Raw genomic sequence first — 26,193 nt, forward strand, 5'->3', positions numbered from 1 at the left:
ATCAAAGACCTAAATTTAAGACCTAAAACAATAAAACTCTTGCAAGAAAAAACAGGATAAAACCTTTACAACATTGGATTTGGCAGTGATTTCTTGGATATGACACCAAAGGAACAGGTAACAGAAGAAAAAATAGACACGCTGGACACTTCATGAAAATTGAAAAATTCTGTATATCAAAAGGCACTATCGGGCTTCCCTGGTGGTGCAGTGGTTGAGAATCCGCCTGCCGATGCGGGGGACACGGGTTCGTGGCCTGGTCCGGGAAGATCCCACATACCATGGAGCGGCTGGGCCCGTGAGCCATGGCCGCTGAGCCTGCGCGTCCTTGCCTGTGCTCCGCAATGGGAGAGGCCACAACAGTGAGAGGCCCGCGTACCGCAAAAACAAAAACAAAAACAAAAGGCACTCTCAATAAAGTAAAAAGGCAACCCATAGAAGAAAATATCTGTGAATCCTATATCTGATATGGGATTAATATCCAGAATATATAGGAAATTCCTAAAACTCAACAACAAAATCAAACAATCCAATTTAAAAAATGGGCAAAGGGCATTTCTCCACAGAAGATATACAAATGGCTAATAAGCACAAGAAAAGATACTTAACATCACTACTCAGTAGGGAAATGCAAACCAAACTAAAATGAGGTGCCACTTCACACCTATTAGTATGACTACTACCAAAAAACAGAAAACAACAAGTGTTGACAAGGATGCAGAGAAATTGGGACACTTGTACAGCATTGGTGGGAATGTAAAATAGTATAGCTGCTGTGGAAAAGAGTATGACATTTCCTCAAAAACTTAAAAACAGAATTACCATATGATTCAGCAAACCTACTTTTGGATATATACCCAAAAGAATGAAAGCAGGGTCTCGAAGAGATATTTGTATACCTATGTTCACAGCAGCCTTATTCACAACAGCTAAAATGCGGAAGCAACCCAAGCGTCCCATCAACAGAAGAAAGGATAAGCAAAATGTGGTATATACAGACAGTGGAGTATTATTCAGCCTTAAAAAGGAAGGAAATTCTGCATAAATGAGAATTTATCATAATACAGTTGACCCTTGAACAACATGGGTTTGAACTGTGTGGGTGTACTTACATGTGGATTCTTTTCAATAATAAACACTGTGGTACTACACGATCTGTGGTTGGTTGACTCTGAGGATATGGAACCATGGATATGGAGGAACCAAACAGACAGAGGACTAACGATAAGGTATATGCAGATTTTCAACTGTGTGGAGGATCAGCGCCCCTAGCCCCTTCATGGTTCAAGGGTCAACTGTACTATTCTTTATTTTATATCTGTCCTAAGGTAATAAGGAATAAAGAAATGACGCCTACACAGATACGTGAAAAAAAGTTTAAAGTGAGTTTTCAAAAATATCTGTATATAAAATTCAAAAATTTTTCTTTAATGAAAGTTAGCTTTTCTACAATGCTCCCAAATTCCGTGTTTGTGAAAAAGCTTGAAACAATTATCATTTTTTTCTGTGTTGCCAACAGGATAAAAATCAGTGTAAGCAGTAAAATTGATATTGCTCTGATATTTTATAGTTTCATATATTTTACCAAATTTCTCTAATTTAAAATTTCATAAAAGAATCTTCTTCTTCTTGGACATTTATAGGCTCATTTATTTTGAGTTGAAGACAGCTCTACTTACATAAACTTATTGCTTAATAAATTATGTAACCTTACAAATAGAAACATTAGAATTCACAGAATAGAGAAAGCCAAAAAGAAAAAGTAATATCCATTTTAGTGAAATACACATAGTAAATTATGGAATAAAGCACATAGAACAGCAGTTTTTAAAAGTTGGATGTCAGGAAGAAGGCTATTCTCTTCAACAATCCTTAGTGACACACTTTATAAGTTGTCTCCTTGATTTTATGTTTTCTTAATTTTTCTTCCTCCAAATGTAAACCTCTCAGCCTATATATAACATTATGGATATTGAAAACATTTATAGCTGTGAATAGCTGCATATGACATAGGCTACCAGAAAATATATGTAATTTTTGGATCTCTGGAATAATATGTAGAAAATACTTCAGAGTACTAAAAAGGCTTACACCACTATTTCCAATTCAAAATACTTTACAGTTTTTAACCTTGTATTCCTTGTATTACGCAGTGTAGAAAAAAATGTGAAGTTCTGAGTGTTGACTTTATTTTTCAGGGCCCAGAAATGAATGTTTATCTGAAACTAGTACATAATATAATGAATTATGCTATCAAACTGGAAAACCTAACATCAAATTTTAATCAGGTTATACATGGAAACCCTGACGCTGGTGAAAAAAAAATTTTTTTTCTCTATGTAAGTAAATAACACAATTATTCTTTAAACATTGCCTAAGCGTTTTGGTAAAGAGTATTTTTATACTCTTCATAGTATTTTACTCTTTGAAAAAAACTTATGATTTAATTTCTATGTTTTCCGTGTTTTTTTTCTATGTTAAAATGACTATATTTTTTAAAATCCACCATTACTTATTAGCAATATAAATAATTTTGTGCTTTTCGAGGACACCAATGTCATGTTCCAGCTGCTTCATCTCTTCTTCCAGCTTCTGCTTGCGAATCTTCTTTGGTATGGAGTCGATGAAGACCGAGAGGGACTGAAACTTCTTATGTACTTCTTCCCAGTTCTTTTTCAGCCCCTGCAAACGGTAAAGAAAACTGTACATAGCAAAGTAAACTGCAGAAGCAGAGTAAATCGCAAAGAAAATTGCACTGGGAAGGAAAAAATGTAAACAGGTAAAGAAAGCCGACAAAAATAACTAAAAAATGATATGTGTTTATCAAGTTCTTGGCCACAGTAACAAAAAATACTGTAGAGAGGCCAAACCCTGTCCTTGATTGTGTGCTCAATTCCCACTGGGAGTATTTATTTTCTTTGTTTTTAATGTTACTGCACTTGTTTTTACCATCAAATACGTGTATGCAGAGTTATGAGTAGTATGAAACTAAGCTCATAGCAAATGCTTTGGTAAAAACAACTTAAGAGTTGATGTTCCAAGCAAAAAAACAATTTTGAACAGGAAATTATTTCTTATAAAAATTTTCATTTTTTTTCTTTAGAAAAAAAATATCCTCATTCTTCAACAGAGAAATCACATCAAAACACTTGATTCTGACTTACATAGCCATGTTTTCTTATATCTGACTAAATGGAATTGTATAAAATGCCAAAATTCAATTTTTTATTTTATTTTTTTTGCGTTACGCGGGCCTCTCACTGTTGTGGCCTCTCCCGTTGCGGAGCACAGGCTCCAGACGCGCAGGCTCAGCGGCCATGGCTCATGGGCCCAGCCGCTCCGCGACATGTGGGATCCTCCCAGACCGGGGCACGAACCCGCGTCCACTGCATCGGCAGGTGGACTCTCAACCACTGCGCCACCAGGGAAGCCCCAAAATTCAATTTAACAAGAGATGATCTTTTATGTGTTTTCAGTATTAGAAAGAATTCTTCCTCCATATAGTTAATGGATCTATACTTCCCATTAATTTATTCTAGAAATGACTGAAATATCATTACATGTAACACATATGCTAATTCAATAATGTAAGTTAACGTTTTATGTTCTCAGAAACCAACAAATTCAAAATTAGGAATCTCTTAGGAGCAATAAAGGTTATTTCCATCTCTGCACAGTTATCATTTCTTATCACAATGCACTAGCGGCTCCATTGACAAAATGGTCTTAAACTAATTGAACTCATGCAATGAAATTTTATAAATTGACACTTTCTGTTATTCACTATGGGTGCACAAATCATTTTATTTACACAAAAATGAAAAGTAAAACTGAAAGTAACATTTAAAATATTGCCTGGAAATTATGATCCCTGACACACAGATGGAAAAACATCCCATGCAAATGAAGACCAAAAGAAAGCTGGGGTAGCTATACTTATGACAGAAAAACTGACTTTGAAACAAAGACTGTAATAAGGGACAAAGGGCATGACATAATGATAAAGTGGTTGATACAACAAGAGGATATAACATTTATAAATATTTATGTACCCAACATAGGAGCATCAAAATATGAATGCAAATATTAACAAATTGAAAGAAAAAACCAGACAGCAATACTATAATAGTAGGGGACTTTAATATTCCACTTACATCAATGGATAGATCATCCAGACAGAAAATCAGTAAGAAAACATCAACTTTAAATGACAGGTTAGATCAGATGGACTTCACAGATATGTATAAAACTTTCCATCCAAAAACAACAACTACACATTCTTCTCAAGTGTACACAGAACATTCTCCAGCACAGATCATATGTTAGGCTACAAATCAAGTCTTAATAAATTTAAGAGGACTGAAATCATATCAAACATATTTTCTGACCACAATGGTATGAAACTAGAAATAGACCATAGTCTATTAAGTATGCAATAGCATTATGTTTAAAAAAACAAATACCTTAATAATAAAAATACTTTACTGCTAAAAAATGCTAACCATCATCTGGCAGTGCAGGGTTTCCACAAATCTTCAATTTGTAAAAATCTCAGTATCTGTGAAGCACAGTAAAATGAAGTGCAATAAAACAAGGTATGCCTTGTTTTATTGTGCAATAATTGTGCAATATTGTGCAATGAAGTGCAATAAAACAAGGTACCCTAATCAAGTGGGATTTATTCCAGGGAGGCAAGGCTGGTTCAATATTCACAAATCAGTCAATGTGATACACTACATTAATAAAATAAAGGATAAAAATCATATGATCACCTCAATTGATGCAAAAAAGCATGATAAAATTCAACCTCCATTTATGATAAAAAAAAAAAAAAAACTTTCAACAAAGTGCATACAGAGGGAACATACCTCAACATAATAAAGGCCAAATACGACAAGCCCACAGCTAACATCATACTCAATGGTGAAAAGCTAAAAGCTTTTCCTCTAAGATCAGGAAGAAGACAAAGATGCCCACTCTTGCCACTTTTATTCAACATAGTATTGGAAGTCCTAGCCAGAGCTCAGGAGTAGCATAATTGAAAATTATTGATTAAAAAAAAAAGAAAGAAAATATGGTCCTTGAAAATCATGGCCATACATTTAGATTTATGAGAGAATTAGAAGTGTCTTATATAACAATACCTTCATAATAAGCCCTCATAGTACAAATTTAATCTTGTAAACTTTTCGGGGAGAAAACGGTTTATCTCCATGCTCAGGTATAAATGACTACAAGTTTGGACACACTTTATAGAAAAGATTTGTTGAGAAAAAAGCCCAAAATGTTGAGCATTTCTTGAGTGAGATTATATCAAGGATTTGGGAAAGGGAAAAGGCAGAAGCGTCTTCTACACTTTAAAAAGAGAGGGATGGGCTAACCCAGTTCTTAATAGTGTATGAGAAGTATTCCAATAAGAAGTCCTCAAAAGAATTCTGTTTTTCTATAGGCTTTCATTATGAAATGGGAAATATGTTTCCACAGTGCTCCACAGGGTTGCCTATTGCAGAGAAGAAATCTATGTATTTATACACTTTGAAATATCAAAGGTTTTTCACAGCTCCTTGGGTGATCTTTCCCTATTCCTTGTGGTCACAGCAGCTACACGTTTTGCAGTATTTCTTTTGAAAGGATAGTTTTCTTTATCTTCCAGTGTGTACAATAACACTTGGATCAAAGTCCACCTCTAGGGATGGGAACTAAATGTGATTGATATTTCATATTATACCAAAATAGCCTCTTAACGGTTTTGTGGTTATTTCATCTAAAAAAAATCTTTTATCCACTGCAGCGATACTGATTTTCCCTTATCTTTATTTCTTCATTTTTCTCTCTTCTAGTTTAATACTGAAATAATATTGTTAATTTTGGAAAAATTTTCACATAGGGAGAAGCGGTCATAAAATAATAGGAAGTGTGTTCAGGTCCATGCTCCTCTGCTGCCACCCCCATCCATTCTCCACCTCTGGCTCTGCGCTGTGATTAGGGGCTGGGCAGTGGTGGGGCTGAGGTATTTATTCCTATGGGCTGCTCCTCCCCCAGCACTGTTCCCTCCAGCCTCTGCCTGAATTCAGCTAAGGAAGACACCGGTGGGAGGAGAGCAAGCTTGGGGCATTTCTTCCCCCACCCTGGACATCACCTGGACATGACTGGCCCTTGCATCTGTGACTACAGTGCCTGTCGGAGCCCCTCTTCCAGGCTCCAGCTCCCACCCGGCTCTGGTAACGCTGTTTCCTGCCCCTGCCCTTCCAGCCCAGGGTGGTGGTGATTCCTGCTGTCCCTAGTCCTGGGTGCCTCAGTGTTCCTTGTGGGTTCCCTTAGCCCTGCTTCACCTCTGTAAATAGTTCCTTTGTAGATTCTCTTCAGAATCCCAGCCTAGTATGCCTTCTATCCCCTGCTGGATCCCGGGCGGGAAGAGCCTCCCTCTGTTACCTCTTATGCACGTGCTTATCACGTGGTAGGAAAACACAGGCCTGGGAACTGGTCAATGTGAGTTTTAGTCCCTCTTCAGCTACTTGATAATGTTGTGACCAGGGGCAAATGTAAACCAACCTCCAAGTTCGCTGACAGTAAGGACCACGTTTGTTTTGCTCACAACAGTATATCCCCCAGGCTGGGTACAGTGAGTGGAACATGGTAGATTAGATGTTCAGTAGATGAACGGAGGGATGAATGAACAAATGTGCCCACTTAATACTGATATATTTGCATTTTATATCCTCATCTGTGAAATGAGAAGTTTGGAATAATTAGACCAGATGATCCCTTCCTGGATAATGAGACTGTCATTTTATGAAGAATGAGCAGAATGTGCCCTACTCAGGGACATATGACCATACTGTCATAGAACTACATGCAACTCTTAACCAGGGAAGGGAGCAGGGTTCAGGGCTCGTCAGGAACAGAGCTCGTGGCTTTGTTACCATGGCAGCTACACTACCCAGCTAATAAGGCATCCAAGGGAGGGTCAGCTATTGTCTATCAAAGTGTCTACAAAGAAACTCTGTAGTGACCACATCAGGAAGCTGAGGGCTGCTGACCCACTAAGGAGGTGCCGAGGGAAGAGCCTTTTCCTTCCCAGGGAAGTTCTTCCTTTCTTTTCCTATTTTTCTTAGATGTAAAAACCTGGCTTTCACAAAAACATGTATGTTTTAAGAATGGCAGAATCTGATGGAGGGAGGGAAGGAGGGAGGGAGAGAGGGAGGGAGGGAACCAAAGAACAGTGCTCTTCCTGAAAATGACGGGCCGAGTCCCACTTCCACGTGTGCCAGCCTTCTTGCCTGCCTGTCTCCCTTCCTTCTCTCCAGCGCACCATTATTAATCACCTGTGTTTACACTGGGCACTAGGTTAGGCATTGCAGAGATTGCTGGCAACAAAGAGACAGCGTCACTGCCCTCGGGCCATTCCTGCTGTCTGGGATATCCTCTTACTCTGCAGTTTAAGGCGCAGCTAAAGACCTACCTACGTCCTGCACTGGATGTTCGTGCCTGCGAACCTTATAAAACATATGATCTGTACACACACACATCTTTCTATAGGTACATAGATACACAGCACCTCTTATCAATTAAATTACAACATTATCCAGAGCAGAAATTTTATTTTATGCCCCTTGGGGCTTAGCATGATACTCTATGCAGAACAGACATTTAATAAATGTTTACTGATGATTGGGATGACACTGATAAAATGCTAAGATTTTATAACAGCATATGAATCCATTTTACAATAGAAATTAATGTTGTAAAAAGTTTTGTTTTCTCCGTTTTGAAAAGGTCACTAGAAATGACTTTGTAGAAAGCTTTCAAAGTAACAAAACAAAGAATAAAGTACTATTTTTACCTCTATAAGAGAGCACAACTATAGAACAGTGTCAGTAGGTGCTTAACAAATACTCTCTAAAGATGATGGAGCAACGGTGCTCACACCCCCCAATATTTTAAACGCTTCAGATAGAAGTCTTGCATTAAAAACTCCAGTGTAAGTGTCTTTAGGTCTGTTTTATTCCAAATAAAGAAAACATATGTAAAGCCTAACACCTGGTTATTTTAAAATCTGGACACTTGCTTATAAGAAAGAAAAAAAAAGTTGGTCTAGGGACAGTTTCAATTATTCTAGAGCTCCACCTAGTGAAAAGTATCTACCTTATGGATATTATTTTTGAAAAACTCAGGGGCATGGGAATGAAAATCAAAATGCTTGTTTACTTTATTTATGCACATTCATTGAAGGAGAAGCTTAGCTTGCTTATGACACTACTTCAGGAAGAAACAGAAGCTCACCTAGTTGGAAACAAATTATTATTCAACAGTCCCTATATCACAACTTTTTGCTCTCCCCAAAGAGCCAGCTTTGTTGCATGCAGTTGTCACTATAATCAAAAGAGAGTGTTCTGATTTCAAAATCAAAGTGCGGGCCTTAATAATCACTGATGGCGGACCTTTCTTTCAGAGATGTTTTAAAGAGTTACACATGAATGTAAACTAAAGACGCTTACCTGCAGAACTGCCTCCCTTTCTTCATCAGATAGCCTTTTCATAGCTGCTTCCTTGAGGTTTTCCTGGATATAGTTATCATATTCTTCCTGGGCTTTCTTCACTTCTTCATTTCGCTTACGTATGTAATCAGGCGTGACACCATAACCCTTGTAAGGATTTTTCAGGAAAAAAAAAAAAATCAAAATCCTGAAAGTAATCTTATATATGTGTACATACCAACCAATGATTAGGAGCAAAAGAAATGTTACAGACTTAAAGCCTTTGCTCAAAACACTGCAAGTTAACAAAAGTCAGTGATTTTTTTCTTTTTCCTATTTGGAACTAGTTGATTCTGGTCATTTAAAACCATCTGTGCTGTTATCATGGCTGTTTGTTTTCCCTCTTTTGAATGTTCCCAGTGCCTGTTCTTGGCTGATGGCTTGGCCCTTACTTTACCCTGAAGAACTGGATTTTCTTTATTTCTTTTAGGTGCTTCAGATTTTACTTTGAAATATCTCAAATATCTTAAGGTCTCTTGTGCATTATCTCGTAAAAAGAAAAAAAAAAGGAAGATAAATGCTTCCAATGCATTGTAAGAACAAAGTCTTAAAGATGCTAGGCACATCTGCTTTAAGAAAAAATTGACGTGGGCCCCTTAGGTTGTTTTTGGAACAACAAAATACAATCTTAGGCTCCTGGGCTGCTTACAAGGACTGACAGTGAAGCAATCAGCTATGATTCTTTCAAGTTAGTGAATGTGTCAATACCACTGTGTAGAGAAACAGAACTACTCCCTGTTCATTCTTCAAAGCATTATTTGAGGATGTACTTGGTGCTAGCTACACCAGTGAATAAGAAAGGAAAAGTTTCTGTCCTCATGGAATGTGCATTCTGTAGTGAGAGAAACTCACCAAAAATAAAGTATGAAATAATATATATAAGTGCTCCACAGTAAAATACAGTAAGAAAAAAGAAAGTCATGAGAGCTATTTGAGATAAATAAAGATGTCAGAGAAGACCAGAGGGCAGACAGCAGAAGCAAGAAGAACTACAATCCTGCAGTCTGTAGAACAAAAACCACATTCACAGAAAGAGAGACAAGATGAAAAGGCAGAGAGCTATGTACCAGATGAAGGAACAAGATAAAACCCCAGAAAAACAACTAAATGAAGTGGAGATAGGCAACCTTCCAGAAAAAGAATTCAGAATAATGAGAGTGAAGATGATCCAGGACCTCGGACAAAGAATGGAGGCAAAGATCGAGAAGATGCAATAAATGTTTAACAAAGACCTAGAAGAATTAAAGAACAAACACCCAGAAGAATTAAAGAAGAAAAAAGAGATGAACAATACAATAACTGAAATGAAAAATACACTAGAAGGAATCAATAGCAGAATAACTGAGGCAGAAGAACAGACAAGTGACATGGAAGACAGAATGATGTAATTCACTGCCATGGAACAGAATAAAGAAAAAAGAATGAAAATAAATGAAGACAGCCTAAGAGACCTCTGGGACAACATTAAATGCAACAACATTTGCATTATAGGGGTCCCAGAAGGAGAAGAGATAGAGAAAGGACCTGAGAAAATATTGGAAGAGATTATAGTCGAAAACTTCCCTAACACGGGAAAGGAAATAGCCACCCAAGCCTAGGAAGTGCAGAGAGTCCCAGGCAGGATAAACCCAAGGAGAAACACACTGAGACACACAGTAATCAAATTGACAAAAATTAAAGACAAAGAAAAATTATTGAAAGCAGCAAGGGAAAAATGGCAAATAATATACAAAGGAACTCCCATCAGGTTAACAGCTGATTTCTCAGCAGAATCTCTATAAGCCAGAAGGGAGTGGCATGATATATTTAAAGTGATGAAAGGGAAGAACCTACAACCAATATTAGTCTACCCGGCAAGTATCTCATTCAGATTTGATGGAGAAATCAAAAGCTTTACAGACAAGCAAAAGCTAAGAGAATTCAGCACCACCAAACCAGTCCTAAAACAAATGCTAAAGGAACTTCTCTAAGTGGGAAACACAAGAAAAGAAAACGACCTACAAAAACAAATGCATCACAGTTAAGAAAATGGTAATAGGAACATACATATCAATAATTACCTTAAACATGAATGGATTAAATCCTCCAACCAAAAGACACAGGCTTGCTGAATGTATACAAACACAAGACCCATATATATGCTGTCTACAAGAGACCCACATCAGACCTAGGGACACATAAAGACTGAAAATAGGGGGATGGAAAAAGATATTCCATGCAAATGTAAATCAAAAGAAAGCTGGAGTAAAAATACTCATATAAGATAAAACAGACTTTAGAATAAAGAATGTTACAAGAAACAAGGAAGGACACTAAATAATGATCAAGGGATCATTCCAAGAAAAAGATATGACAAATATAAATATATATGCACCCAACACAGGAGCACCTCAATATATAAGGCAACCGCTAACAGCTATAAAAGAGGAAATCGACAGTAACACAGTAATAGTGGGAGACTTTAACACCTGACTTACACCAATGGACAGATCATCCAAAGAGAAAATTAATGAGGAAACACAAGCTTTAAATGACACAATAAACCAGATAGAATTAATTGATACTTATAGGACATTCCATCCAAAAATAGAAGATTACACTTTCTTCTCAAGTGCACATGGAACATTCTCCAGGATAGATCACATCTTGGGTCACAAATCAAGCCTCAGTAAAGTTAAGAACATTGAAATCATATCAAGCATCTTTTCTGACCACAACGCTATGAGATTAGAAATCAATTACAGGGAATAAAACCATAAAAAACACAAACACATGGAGGCTAAACAATACATTACTAAATAACCAAGAAATCAAAGAGGAAATCAAAAAATACGTAGAAACAAATGACAATGAAAACACGACGATACAAAACCTATGGGATGCAGCAAAAGCAGTTCTAAGAGGGAAGTTTACAGCAATACAAGCTTACCTCAAGAAACAAGAAAAATCTCAAATAAACAATCTAACCTTACACCTAAAGGAAATAGAGAAAGAAGAACAAAGAAAACTCAAAGTTAGTAGAAGGAAAGAAATCATAAAGAGCAGAAATAAATGAAATAGAAACAAAGAAAACAATAGCAAAGATCAATAAAAATAAAAGCTGGTTCTTTGAGAAGATAAACAAAATTGATAAACCATTGGACAGACTCATCAAGAAAAAGAGGGAAAGGACTCAAATCAATAAAATTAGAAATGAAAAAGGAGAATTTACAACAGACACCGCAGAAATACAAAGCATCCTAAGAGACTACTACAAGCAACTCTATGCCAATAAAATGGACAACCTGGAAAAAATGGACAAAGTCTTAGAAAGGTATAACCTTCCAAGACTGAACCAGGAAGAAATAGAAAATATGAACAGACCAATCACAAGTAATGAAATTGAAACTGTGATTAAAAATTTTCCAACAAACAAAAGTCCAGGACCAGACGGCTTCACAGGTGAATTCTATCAAATATTTAGAGAAGAGCTAACACCCATGCTTCTCAAACTCTTCCAAAAAATTGAAGAGGAAGGAACACCCTCAAACTCATTCTATGAGGCCACCATCACCCTGATACCAAAACCAGACAAAGATACTACAAAAAAAGAAAACTACAGACCAATATCACTGATGAATATAGTCAACAAAATACTAGCAAACAAAATCCAACAATACATTAAAAGGATCATACACCATGATCAAATAGGGTTTATCCAGGGATGCAAGGATTCTTCAATATATGCAAATCAATCAATGTGATACACCATATTAACAAACTGAAGAATAAAAACCATATGATCTTCTCAATAGATGCAGAAAAAGCTTTTGACAAATTCAACACCCATTTATGACAAAAACTCTCCAGAAAGTGGGCATAGAGGGAAACTACCTCAACATAATAAAGGCCATATAAGACAAACCCACAGCAAATATCAGTCTCAATGGTAAAAAACTGAAAGCATTTCCTCTAAGATCATGAACAAGACAAGGATGTCCACTCTCGCCACTATTATTCAACACAGTTTTGGAATTCCTAGCCACGGCAATCAGAGAAGAAAAATAAAAGGAATACAAACTGGAAAAGAAGAAGTAAAACTGTCACTGTTTGCAGATGTCATGACACTATACATAGAGAATCCTAAAGATGCCACCAGAAAACTACTAGAGCTAATCAATGAATTTGGTAAAGTTGTAAATAATTACATAATTAATGCACAGAAATCTCTTGCATTCTTACACACTAATGATGAAAAATCTGAAAGAGAAATTAAGGAAACACTCCCATTTACCACTGCAACAAAAAGAATAAAATACCTAGGAATAAACCTACCAAGGGAGACAAAAGACCTGTATGCAGAAAACTATAAGACACTGATGAAAGAAATTAAAGATGATACAAACAGATGGAGAGATATACCATGTTCTTGGATTGGAAGAATCACTATTGTGAAAATGACTATACTACCCAAAGCAATCTACAGATTCAATGCAATCCCTATCAAATTACCAATGGCATTTTTTACAGAACTAGAACAAAAAAATCTTAAAATTTGTATGGAGACACAAAAGACCCCGAATAGCCAAAGCAGTCTTGAGGGAAAAAAACGGAGCTGGAGGAATCAGACTCCTTGACTTCAGACTATACTACAGAGCTACAGTAATCAAGACAATATGCTACTGGCACAAAAACAGAAATATAGATCAATGCAACAGGATAGAAAGCCCAGAGATAAACCCACGCACATATGGTCACCTTATCTTTGATAAAGGAGGCAAGAATATACAGTGGAGGAAAGACAGCCTCTTCAATAAGTGGTGCTGGGAAAACTGGACAGCTACATGTAAAAGAATGAAATTAGAACACTCCCTAACACCATACACAAAAATAAACTCAAAATGGATTAGAGACCTAAATGTAAGACTGGACACTATAAAACTCTTAGAGGAAAACATAGGAAGAACACTCTTTGACATAAATCACAGCAAGATCTTTTTTGATCCACCTCCTAGAGTAATGGAAATAAAAACAAAAATACACAAATGGGACCTAATGAAACTGAAAAGCTTTTGCACAGCAAAGGAAACCATAAACAAGATGAAAAGATAACCCTCAGAATGGGAGAAAACATTTGCAAACGAATCAATGGACAAAGGATTAATCTCCAAAATATATAAACAGCTTGTGCAGCTCAATATTAATGAAACAAACAACCCAATCAAAAAATGGGTAGAAGACCTAAATAGACATTTCTCCAAAGAAGACATAGAGATGGCCAAGAAGCACATTAAAAAACTGCTCAACATCACTAATTATTAGAGAAATGCAAATCAAAATTACAATGAGGTATCACCTCACACCAGTTAGAATGGGCATCATCAGAAAATCTGCAAACAACAAGTGCTGGAGAGGGTGTGGAGAAAAGGGAACCCTCTTGCACTGTTGGTGGGAATGTAAATTGATACAGCCACTATGGAGAACAGTATGGAGGTTCCTTAAAAATCTAAAAATAGAATTACCATATGACCCAGCAATCCAACTACTGGCATATACCCAGAGAAAACCATAATTCAAAAGGACCAATGCACCCCAATGTTCATTGCAGCACTATTTACAATAGCCAGGACATGGAAGCAACCTAAATGCCCATCGACAGACGAATGGATAAAGAAGATGTGGTACATATATGCAATGGAATATTACTCAGCCATAAAAAGGAACGATATTAGGTCATTTGTAGAGACGTGGATGGATCTAGAGACTGTCACACAGAGTGAAGTAAGTCAGAAAGAGAAAAACAAATATCGTATATTAACGCATATAGGTGGAACCTAGAAAAATGGTACAGATGAACCAGTTTGCAGGGCAGAAACAGAGACAGAGATGTAGAGAACAAACATATGGACACCAAGGGGGGAAAGTGGAAGGGGGTGGTGGTGGTGGGATGAATTGGGAGATTGAGATTGACATGTATACACTAATATGTATAAAATGGATAACTAATAAAAACCTGATGTATAAAAAAATAAATTTAAGTTAAAAAAAAAGATGTCAGGGAAGACCTCTCTGAGGAAGTAGCTGTTGTGAGATATGAGTCATTAAAACTATTCACAAATATTCTGGTTCTTCTCCTTCTAGGCACTTGGTATGACAATATTTTCCTGCTCCCCTTCAAGTAAGATGCAGCCTGTGACCTGAATTTCCCCGTGTGAGTAGAAGTAATGTCCTTTTTGGGTAGAAGGCTCATGAATTAATGGTTGACTTGTCATGTTCTTTTTCTCTCTGGTATGGTGATGGGTGATGTTTTGGTTTGCCTGGGTCCTGGAGTCAGGACAAGAAGCAGAGCTCCCAACAATCCTCAATGCACAGGTAGCACAAGCAACCAATAAAACCTAGTTGCTTTTAGTTACTGCAACTTGGGGGTTGTTAACCACAGCACAACCTAACCTAATCCTGACAATAAGGAATAGAAATCCTAGCTACAAATGTGTTCTGGAAAGTTGCAAAGCACTATACAAATAGACTAAGAGCTCAGTATTCTGGTAAGTTAGTTTCATGGTAACCAGTTCAATCCATTTCAGGAAACACTGAGGGCAACACCTCATTTCAGCTTAGCACAATCACTGAGGTTCCCAATGATGATTGTGTCATCACAAGTGATTAAATTATATTTGGCACACTCTGTGTAGGAAAAGGAACTACGTCACAAATGGGTAAAAGCTGCAGTGATCTGAAATATTCCCATGTGCTGGATCATTGAGGGTAATGCATAGTATTAATATTAATAATTGCATATATTATAATATCCGCTCTTTACTGAACTTCTGTTAGGTACCAGGTATTGTGTCAAGTGCTGAATATATTTTATATCATTCAATCCTCACCATGCTATGATAAATCGAATAACTTGTTAAAAATCACAGAGTTAAGTAAGTGGCAGAGTTAGAATTTGAAACGCTTGTCTTCCTATTATTGCTATGTAACTCAGGCAAACATCCATGCTTCAGTTTGCTTACACAAAATATTCTCATGGCACAAATGGGCATGTAATACTTTATTTGGAACTAAAACATGAGGTTCATTCACTTTTAAAAAATGGCCTTGCCTTTAAAAGGACTTACTATCTCACTTACCAATAACAGATTTTTTTAGCTTAACTCAGATAAGTAGAAAGTAAGTTGAGTTAGTCCTTCGTAAGCCCTGACTGGTTAGCCATCGAGAGTACACTAGGCGCAGGGAATTTGCGTGGCTTCGTAGACAAGCACAGGTAGACTAACCTCGTATTTTTCTGTCTCTGTGATGGAGACTCTCAGTTTCCTGTTCAAGGCAGAAAATGTATTGAAGTGGACAGCTTAGGCAGAAGGCAGCCAGTGTGGCGGTTTGTGGCATGACCATCAAAGGAGAAGGGTTTTTACGTGACGGTGGAGAAAGGATGGATTGGAAATGGCTTTAAAGAGCCAGGAGAATGAAGTTTCTGCTTTTCCACACCCTGTGGGACAAGGACCCTGAAGAGCCTCCAGGGGCCATATTAGGAGGACGTATCCAGAGAAACTTGAAATCTTTGTAAGCATGAGCTGCCAACTCCCAGATCCCTACTAAGGTCTTCCAAAGGTGTCTCAGCCAGCCGAGTGACAAGGGTTTCTCAGGGAATAAGTAGTGTTCTCTGACAACAGCCTTGAGGTTCCCGTTTTGATGGTGAACAGTCATTGGATTCACCACGGTAGATCACTGGATGACCTCGGTACAAGCCCCTCTTACATGTTACAAATTCCTCTTTTTCTCTTCTTTTCTTCCTTATTTCCTTTCTTTCTTTTTTGCCCAAGTTATTATTATGCACTATTACTCTTTAGGATTTTGTACTCATATACTATGTGTGTTTCCAGCACTTTTGTGCTCTATAAGTATGCAAAGTAAAATAGGTCTTATAGAAGATATTTTTCATAAGCTTTTTAAATTTCTATATTTAAACTGCTAAACCCAAGCTTCTATAATTTTCAACAATGAAAGTATATGCCTATCTGATAAGCACCTTTTCAGATAGACATGAAGGTCTTGAAAAGACTAACTATTGTACAGTACTTTCAAGGTCTGCTTTACTCTAAACCAAACACAAATGAGTATATTCACACTGAAATAGTACTGTGAAATATTTACAGTACACTGATAGGATGGATGGCTCTAAAGTTGTTTTCCTCTTCATTTCTCTCATTCTGTCAACAAGATAATGTAAACTAATGACTAAATCTTAGGATCTTCTGAAAGGTTATTCCTTCTAGATTTATAGTAACAACTGTGCTTCTAGTGACAATTCCACCTCACCGAAAATGAGTACCTTTTAGAGAATGTTTGCTATAAATGTTAAATATATTAATAATTGAAATTATGAAAAACAATTATAGTTTCCCTCTCCTGAACTATATGTTGTTGTTCATTCCAAATTCTCTGTAATTTCATCACACTAGATTTGGACCAAACACGGACTTCAGAGGAATGAGAACTGGCAATCTGGATAATTTGTCCAGTGAGAGCACTGTTTTTTTTAATTGAAGTACCGTTGATTTACAATATTATATTAGTTTTAGGTGTACAACGTAGTGGTTCAAAATTTTTATAGATATAAACTCCATTTAAAGTTATTATAAAATGTTAGCTATATTTCCCTTGTATCTTATTTATTTTATCCGTAGTAATCCGTACCTCTTAATCCCCTACCCCTTTCCAACCCCTTCCCCTTTCCCTCTCCCCACTGGTAGCCATTAGTTTGTCAGTGAGGGCACTATTAGTGATAATGCAGACAAACATTATGAATACCATATTTAAATTATCTATCAGGTCTTATTAATAGATCACAAGGCTACCTTTTTATTGATGTACTTTGGAACTAGTCCTGAAGTTTCAAGGTCATGCTTGTCTCCAGTTCTTTTGTCAACATAAATTGGCTTAGGTTTTTTAGCCACTCCCATAATGACATCGGCTGCATTTGTATTTATAAATTTTTTTTCACTCTGTATTCCCATGACTGGATGGTCCGTCCTCAATGGCACAGGAGGCTTTCTGGGCTCATTCCATTCAAACTTTTTTTCTGTTAAACATAACATTTCCTTGTTAATATTAAACTATAGATGTGGCTACTCAGTACTATTTATAGCATCCAGATATTTTACCACTAGTATATTAGAGTTTTATTAATAATATATTCAAATTTTAAGGTAAAAATCAGTAATCATAAATGCAAAAGATTAAATGTGACGTAATCAATTAATATGTTGGAGAACAATATAAAAATCTAAGGGAAGAAAATAAACACCCCAAATCATATGCTAGCTAAAACATTTTTATTCGCTATTATAAAAATATTTTCTTATAAAGATTTCAATAACAAATGTTCAGTATGCCCATTGAAAAAAGCCCAAAGAAACATTAAAACTTTTTTCTGAGTACCTTCAATATTATGAATAATTGCCTCTTCAGAGGAAAGTTACTGTAAAATCACCAAGTAAATAAATCAAACTTGATGTATCTGATGTATCCAAGAATCTGGATGTTTTTCACTAAAACTGTTATTATTATAAGGTATAAAAATCATGTAATAGCTATGTACCTAACATGCAGCTTAAGAAATGATAAATGACCAATACTGCTGAGGCTTCCTATTCACTCCTCCCTGATTACAGCTCACCTCCTAAAATAACTGCTATCCAAAGTTACTTCTCTCTCTCTACCACATTCTCTTCATTAGCAGCAGATGAAACTGGCCATTTTTACACAGTCTCTTTGACTTGACCATTCCAACTTATCTATTTTGATACAGCCACATCAAAGTGGTTTGTCAAAATGCTAAAATGTAAAATAATTACACTTTACTTCCAAGAACCGAAGGCAACAACTATCTTGACAAAACCTTACTCAAAGGCTTCCCTGGTGGTGCAGTGGTTAAGAATCTGCCTACCAATGCAGGGGACAAGGGTTCCAGCCCTGGTCCTGGAAGATCCCACATGCCGCGGAGCAACTAAGCCCGTGAGCCACAACTACTGAGCCTGTGCTCTAGAGCCTGCGAGCCACAACTACTGAGCCCACGCACCACAAGGACTGAAGCCCGCCTGCCTAGAGCCCGTCTGCCTAGAGTCCGTGCTCCGCAACGAGAAGCCACCGCAATGAGAAGCCCACGCACCACAACAAAGAGTAGCCCCCGCTCGCCGCAACTAGAGAAAGCCTGCGCGCAGCAACAAAGACCCAATGCAGCCAAAAACAAGTAAATTAAATAAATTTTAAAAAACAACAAAAAAACCCACCTTACTCAAATCTTAACCTCATCACAACTACTATGGACTTTGACTTTATTCATTTCTGTACTGTTTGAACTTTTAAATCATTTTATATAGCTTTTATTATCAGAAAAAACAATACTTATTATTTAAAGTTTATGAACTGGATTAATCTCTTGTTATAGGCTGAATTGTGTCCCTCCCCCATATTCATACATTGAAGCCCTAAATGCCAGTACCTCAGAATGGAACTGTAGTTGGACATGCTTTTTTTTTTTTTTTTTTTTTTTTTTGGTGGTACGTGGGCCTCTCACTGTTGTGGCCTCTCCCGTTGCGGAGCACAGGCTCCGGACGCGCAGGCTCAGCGGCCATGGCTCACGGGCCCAGCCGCTCCGCGGCATGTGGGATCTTCCCGGACCGGGGCACGAACCCGTGTCCCCTGCATCGGCAGGCGGACTCTCAACCACTGCGCCACCAGGGAAGCCCGGACATGCTTTTAAAGAGGGACTTAAGTTACAATGAGGTCATTAGGGTGAACGCTAATCCAATATGACTGATGTCCTTGTAAAAGGAGGAAATTTGGACACAAACACACACAGAAGGAAGCCATGTGAAGACACAGTGAGAAGACAGCGATCTATAAGTCAAGGAGAGAGGTCTCAGAAGAAATGAACCCTGGAAACATCCTGATCTTGTTTTTTTGTTTGTTTGTTTCATTTTGTTATTGGTTTTGTTTTGGGTTTCTTTTGGCCATTCCGTGTGGCATGTGGGATCTTAGTTCCCCAACCAGGGATTGAACCCATAACCCCTGCGGTGGAAGCTCAGGGACCACCAGGGAGTTCCCAGTAACACCCTGATTTTGGACTCTAGCTCTCAGAATTGTCACAAAATAAATTTCTGTTTAAGCTACCCCATACTTATTATGGTAGCAGCCCCAGCAAACCAATATACCCCTGATAATTCTACACGCCCCCAGGAAACATTATAAAGGAGGTTTTGAATGTTCACTTATTCATTAAGTCATGCAATATATTTTTGTTGAGCAATTACTATGTCCCCAGGTAATGCTCTAGGAACTGCGGGTACAGGAGTGAACAGAAGATACAAAGTCCCCTTTCTCATGGAGTTTATATTATAGTGGGGGATGAAAAAATAAAATATAATATGTAGACTATAATGTATATATTAGCTTGAACTATATGTAAAATTGTTTACTGTTTTTGACCTACAAAAATGGTTATCTTCTTCCTATTTAACATACTACTGAGATGTTGTGAACATTGTCAGAAATTGAATTAGGGAGTTCTTCCAAAGCCCGGAGCAGAGAATAAGCCTGTCACAACCCAAAGAGCTCCCTTCTAGCAGATACACCCATGTCAGGTTGGGTATATCAAGTAAGGTTGGCATAATCAGTTTGCCTACAAAAACAGAGGCATACATCTTATAGATGATCACGTGGGAAACATTTAGAAGCCGGATTTAATTATGAGCTGAAAGCGCATGCAAAGGACTCCCATAACGATAGCTTTAGAAATGCAATTAAGAGGCAAAACCGAATTCTCAGGAAATGAGGAAACAGTTTGGAAAGACTGATAATTCATTCTTAGTTGAGTAAGTATATTATAAATCTTGGTTGTTTGTGGTTATGCACTGGATGGAGCCTAAAGCCCACCCCCATCTTACCCTTATATTGTATCTATCAATATCTAAACATCATATTCTTTTCATCCGAGGAGTAGGGGTTGGCAATGTGGGGTGGCTCGGAAAATGGGGCGAGGATGTCTCTTTACAAATTATTCGGTGGTAATGTTAATAAGTCTGAAGACCAAATGACTGGGCTTCTTTTTAGGCTATAATACAATGGCAATATTAACACGGTCTCATGGTCATGCAGATGTTCTACTACTTAAATTTAGAGAAATCTTCTTGTACCTGTTAGGTAGTTTTCAGTGTGTCTAGCAGATTATTGTGTTCAGAATGGCAGAATATTCACCAAGAGACTGGCAGTAGCCTTGCCCTATATTACCTTTAACTTTGTCTCACTGGACGGGGCTCTTGCAATGCCCTGAATTTCTTAATTATTCCTAAGGCCAATGAAATTTTGTGTTTGTTTTGCCTTATAATGTTTATAAGAGAAGAGACAGACTTCTTCCCTTTCTCCTTATTTGAAACTTAGGATTTATACAGTTAGGTTATGTACTATGCTTAACCTTGGAGAGGATTCATGAGGACCCAAGTCATATCATTGGTTCGAAGGCACTTAAAGTATTAAATTCCATTTTAAGACTTTCCAGTGTTCTCAAGTGCTTGTGGGTCACAAAATAACAAGACTCCACTTAAGGGAGCTACAAGAGAGGCTTCTGAAGACATGAATTTCAGCATGAATGTTGTATTTTCAGACTTGCTTCTTCCACCTTTCCCAATAATGCCCTCATCCTCTGTCACGGTATGAGGGTTATGAGAGAGGATTGTGGGACACATAATATTGCCATAGGGAGAAGTAGTTTCATTTTTGGCAAAAGGCACACCCTAGTTGGGCTTGAGATATTGCATTATTTCCTTGATGCCAGAAGATGGGAAGAGGCTTTTTTTGGGCTGTGTTGGGTCTTCATTGCTGTGCGCGCACTTTCTCTAGGTGTGGCGAGTGGGGGCTACTCTTTGTTGCAGTGCGCGGGCTTCTCATTGCGGTGGCTTCTCTCATTGCGGAGCTCGGGCTCTAGGCGTGCGGGCTTCAGTAGTTGTGGCATGTGGGCTCAGTAGTTGTGGCTCGCGGGCTCTAGACCACAGGCTCAGTAGTTGTGGCTCACGGGCTTAGTTGCTCCGCGGCATGTGGGATCTTCCCCAACCAGGGCTCAAACCCGTGTCCTTGCATTGGCAGGTGGATTCTCAACCACTGCGCCACCAGGGAAGTCACCGAGGCTAACTTTTTAAAATAGATAGATTCATTGCCCTCTTCTCTTTATTATCTGAAAACATCAGGGAAGACATACCCAAGATGGGAAGAAGTTGCTTCCATGAATACCAATAACAATTCCTTTTTCATCCACTCTCCACTTTCCTGATGGCCTTTTCCCCTGATACCCATATTCTCTATGACCACAATTGACTACATAATTTGTGAGGCCCAGTACAAAATGAAAACGTGGGGCTCCTTGATAAAAAATTATTAGGCATTTCAAGATGGCAGAAGCAGAGCATTAAACCAAGTGTGGGATCCTCTGAAGCACAGGGCCCTTTGTGACTGTACAGGTAGCACGCCCAAGAAACTGGCTCTCATTTATGAAGGCTCCTCCATTACATCTAACTCCTTCATTGTCCTAATGGTCTTAGAGATCGGAGAGAGTTAAAGCCCATACTCAAGGCTAAAGTGAGCCTGATAGTTGCTTCGACAACTGATAGTAATGGTTGTAGTTTTCATCTCTTGCAGAAAAGACCAGACAGGGTTTAGATGGTGAGCTATCTTGCCCACTGAGGTTTAGAACTCTTCTTATGGTCATTGTTATTGAAGTCATATAGCTAGTTATGAAGATGGTGGGGCATGTGGTGCTGGAGGTGGGGTTTTATCAGATAGTCCAAGATGTAGTTCAAGATGCTTGCACCATCAAAGGAAAGTCTATTGGGGGGCAGCTGGCATTCTCCACTCTCTTTTTCTACTACATTGTGGGTTTTTTTAAGAACTTTTATTTAAAATATTTTTTCACTGAAGTATAGTTGATGTATAATACTGATATTATATAAGTTACAGGTGTACAATATAGTGATTTTTAAAGGTCATACTCCATTTATAGTTATTATAAAATATTGGCTATATCCCCTGTGTTGTATGATATATCCTTGTATCTTATTTTGTACATAATATTGTACCTCTTAACCCCCTGCTTCTGTTTTGCTCCCTCCCTCTTCCCTCTCATCACTGATAACCACTGGTTTGTTCTGTGAGTCTGCTTCTTTTCTGTTATATTCACAAGTTTGTCGTATTTTTTAGATTCCACACATGTGTGATGTCACACATTTCCCTGTCTGACTTATTTCACTTAGCATAATACCCTCCAAGTCCACCCACATTGCTGCAAATGGCAGTATTTCATTCTTCGTCATGGTTGAGTAGTATTCCATTGTATACATATACCACATCTTCTTTATCTGCTGATGGGCACTTAGGTTGCTTCCATGTCTTGGCAACTGTAAATAATGCTGCTATGAACACTGGGGTGCATCTACTATGTTCTTGACGTCTGCTTTCTCCTAGCCTCTCAAATTCTGTTTAATATGAGGTAAAGTTGCTATCACTGTAAACATTTAATATTCAGACAAAATAATTTTAAATTATCTGCTAACACTTTTAATTTTTTAAAAAGAGTGATAAAACCTACTTGGTGGTAGAGTTTTTTCCTTTGAATGTTTCTTCAGGAAATCCTTTGGAGAAGGTACTTCAAGTTTTGCTGGTCCCATAGTTTTCATTGCAGTTTTAAATTTTTGCTTCTCATCTTTTACAGCTGCCTTAAAAATGGATACATACCTAAAATTAAAAGAAAAAGTTGTAGCATTTACATTTCTAGTAAAAACTGTTTAAAGTTTATAAAAAGGATATACATTTCTAATTTATATATATCTATATTCATTTGGAGATAGCCATAAAGCATAATTATCTGAATTATCTGAGTCCATCAGGCTTAAGCAAGCTAGATGGAACCTCTGCCCTAAGAAAAACGTGCCAGGATAAAGATGGTCATAGTATTTCTTTATTATCCTTTCAATATCTGTAGCATCTATAGTGATGTCACCTCTCCCATTCCTGATATTGGTAATTTATGTCTTCTCTCTCTCTTTTTTTTTTTTTTTCTGATAAGTCTAGCTAAGGGCTTATTAATTTTATTGATTTCTTAAAAAACCAGCTTTTCATTGATTTTCTTTAATGTTCACGTTTTCCATTTCAATGATTTCTGCACTGATCTTTACTATCTCTTATTTGGAGTTTAATTTGCTTTTCTTTTACAATTTTTTTTTTTTTTTTAGTTTCTTAAGGTACAAGTTTAGATATTTGACTTTAAACCTTTATACTTATCTAATAGAAGCTATAAAATTAAAAAATACCTTTTTAATTCCCTTCTGATATCTTCTTTGGCTTAGGAGTTTGTTTAGATGTGTTTTGCTTAATCTCCAAATATTTGGGGATTTTCCAGATACCTCTTTGATTTCTAATTAATTTTTATGTGGTTAAAGAATATAATTGTAAAATTTCAATCCTTTAAGATTTTCTGACATTTGTTTTATGGCACAAAGCATAGTCTATCTTGGTAAATGGTCTACATACACTGGAAAAGAAAGTGCACACTGCTGCTGTTGGCTGGAGTGTTCTATAAATGACAATTAGGTCAAACTGGTTGGAAGTATTTTCAAGTGTTCTAATAATCATTGAAAGAGAGATGCGGAAATCTCTGACTATAATTGTGGATTTGTCTATTTCTTCTTTTAGTTCTATCGGGTTTTGCTTCATGTATTTTGAAGCTCTATTAGTAGGTGCATAGCATTTAGAATACCTTCTTGAAATACTAATCACTTCAATATTATGAAATAATATTCTATATCCCTTTTAAAATTCTGTGCTCTAAAAATCGACTCTGTCTGATATTAATATAACCAGTCCATATTCCTTTGATTTATGGTAACAGCATTTTTCCATTCTTTGACTTTTTACTTACTTGTGTCTGTACTTTTAAGGGAATTTTCTTATGGAAAGCGTAGAAGTTTTATCCTTTCAAAGGGTTTCATTTCTTTGGTGTATTTAGACCATTCACATTTAATGTGATTTAAAAAATATGTTTGTGTTTAAATTTTCCATCTTGCTATTTGTTTTCTACATACCCCATTGCTGGTTCTTCCTTATTTTATTCTGCCTTATTTTTTGTTTTTGTTATTTTGTGGAAGTTCTAAGGTTTACAATATACATGTTTAACTGATCACAGCCTACCTTCAAGTATTATTATGACACTTCACATAGGACATAAGAACCTTACAAAAGAATACTTGCATTTACCCCTCCCCCACCTTTCTCCTAATGTTATATGTGTGTTATGAAACCCGTAATTCATTGTGATTACTTTCCCTTTAAAAAGCCAAATAAGTTATAAAGCAGAAACTAACACACCATTGTAAAGCAATTATACCCCAATAAAGATGTTAAAAAAAAATTTAAAAATTTTAAAAAAGCCAAATAAATTAAAAAGAAATTCAGAAATAAATTTAAAAAGAAGAAACTTTAATATTTACCCATATATTTACCATTTTATGTGTTCTTGATTTCATTGTGTAAATCCAAATTTCCAACTCATACCCTTTTCTTATGCATTATGGACTTTTAAACTTCTGGCTTCCACTGTTTCTATCTGCTGACCTTCTTTCTTCCTCTGTATGTAATGTTTCTTTTTTCCTTGGCTGTTTTTAGGATATTTCTCTTTATTACTGGTTTTAAGAAATTTTATGTTAATGGCCCTTGGTATGGTTTCCTCCCCCTCCTCCTTCTCCTTTTCCTGCTTGGGGCTCATTATGATTCTTGGATTTGTGGATTTAGAGATTTCATTAATTTTGTCCAAATTTTGACCATTATTCAAATCTTTGTTCTGTATCTCTCTACTCTCCTTCTGGGACTCTAATTACACTTGTGTTAGGTTGCTTGATGTTGTCCATAGCTCACAGATTCTGTTTTCCTTTTCAGTTTTTTTCCTCTCATTTTCATTTTGTATTGTTCTAGTATTACTATGTCTTCAAATTCAACAATATTTTCTTCTTCAGTGTCTCAGCTGCTGTTATTCCCATTAAGTATACTATTTTCATTTTAGACATGGTATTACTTATGTCTTCAAGTTATATTTGGGGTTTTATTTACCCTTCTCTTTCTCTCCATACCTTGCTCATGTTTTCTTCTGCCTTTTTGAACACATGGAGAATATTTAAAATAGTGGTTTTAATCTCCTTGTCTACTAATTCTCTCACTCATGTCATTTCTTTGTCTGTTTGTATTGACTGATTTTTCTCTTGGTTATACATTGTATTTCTGGGTCCAGGAGCTTTTAGTCTATTTTTGATTTGGCCCTACCACTGAGGCAATATATTCCTGAGGGTACTACTCAATCCCTTGCATCTTAGGAGGAGTTTCCACTCTGGTTGGTGGGAATATAAACTTTATCTGGCTCTGCTGCCTACTGTTGGCTATTTCCCTGGCCTTGGTAGTTTCAACATACAAAAGTACTGTCAGCCAAAGACTTCAGGGAAATTCTCCTGCATACTTCTATCGTTCTCCATATATGTAGTTCTTTCCTCTCTGGTACTCTTGTGCTGTGAACTCTACATGCCTTGACCACCTCAAACTCTGAACTCTGTTTCTTTAACTCAGAGAAACTGCTGGATTT

The 26,193-nt window shown here is 37.0% G+C and overlaps 1 protein-coding gene across 1 annotated transcript in view; it reads right to left on the reverse strand.

The window, feature by feature from the left end:
• Positions 1-2,454: 2,454 nt before the first annotated feature.
• The window catches only part of ENKUR (enkurin, TRPC channel interacting protein), a 28,995-nt gene continuing 5,256 nt past the window's right edge, over positions 2,455-26,193 (reverse strand). Inside the window, exons 2-5 of the mRNA XM_082847430.1 lie at positions 23,158-23,303; positions 17,378-17,601; positions 8,499-8,645; positions 2,455-2,682 (exon numbers count right to left, since the gene is read on the reverse strand). Of these exons, the coding sequence (XP_082703556.1) occupies positions 2,509-2,682; positions 8,499-8,645; positions 17,378-17,601; positions 23,158-23,303 (691 nt within the window). The 3' untranslated portion in view covers positions 2,455-2,508. The remainder of the gene's footprint in view (positions 2,683-8,498; positions 8,646-17,377; positions 17,602-23,157; positions 23,304-26,193) is intronic.

Source organism: Leucopleurus acutus (genome assembly GCF_964270905.1).
Source record: "Leucopleurus acutus genome assembly, chromosome: 1".
NCBI lineage: Eukaryota > Metazoa > Chordata > Mammalia > Artiodactyla > Delphinidae > Leucopleurus > Leucopleurus acutus.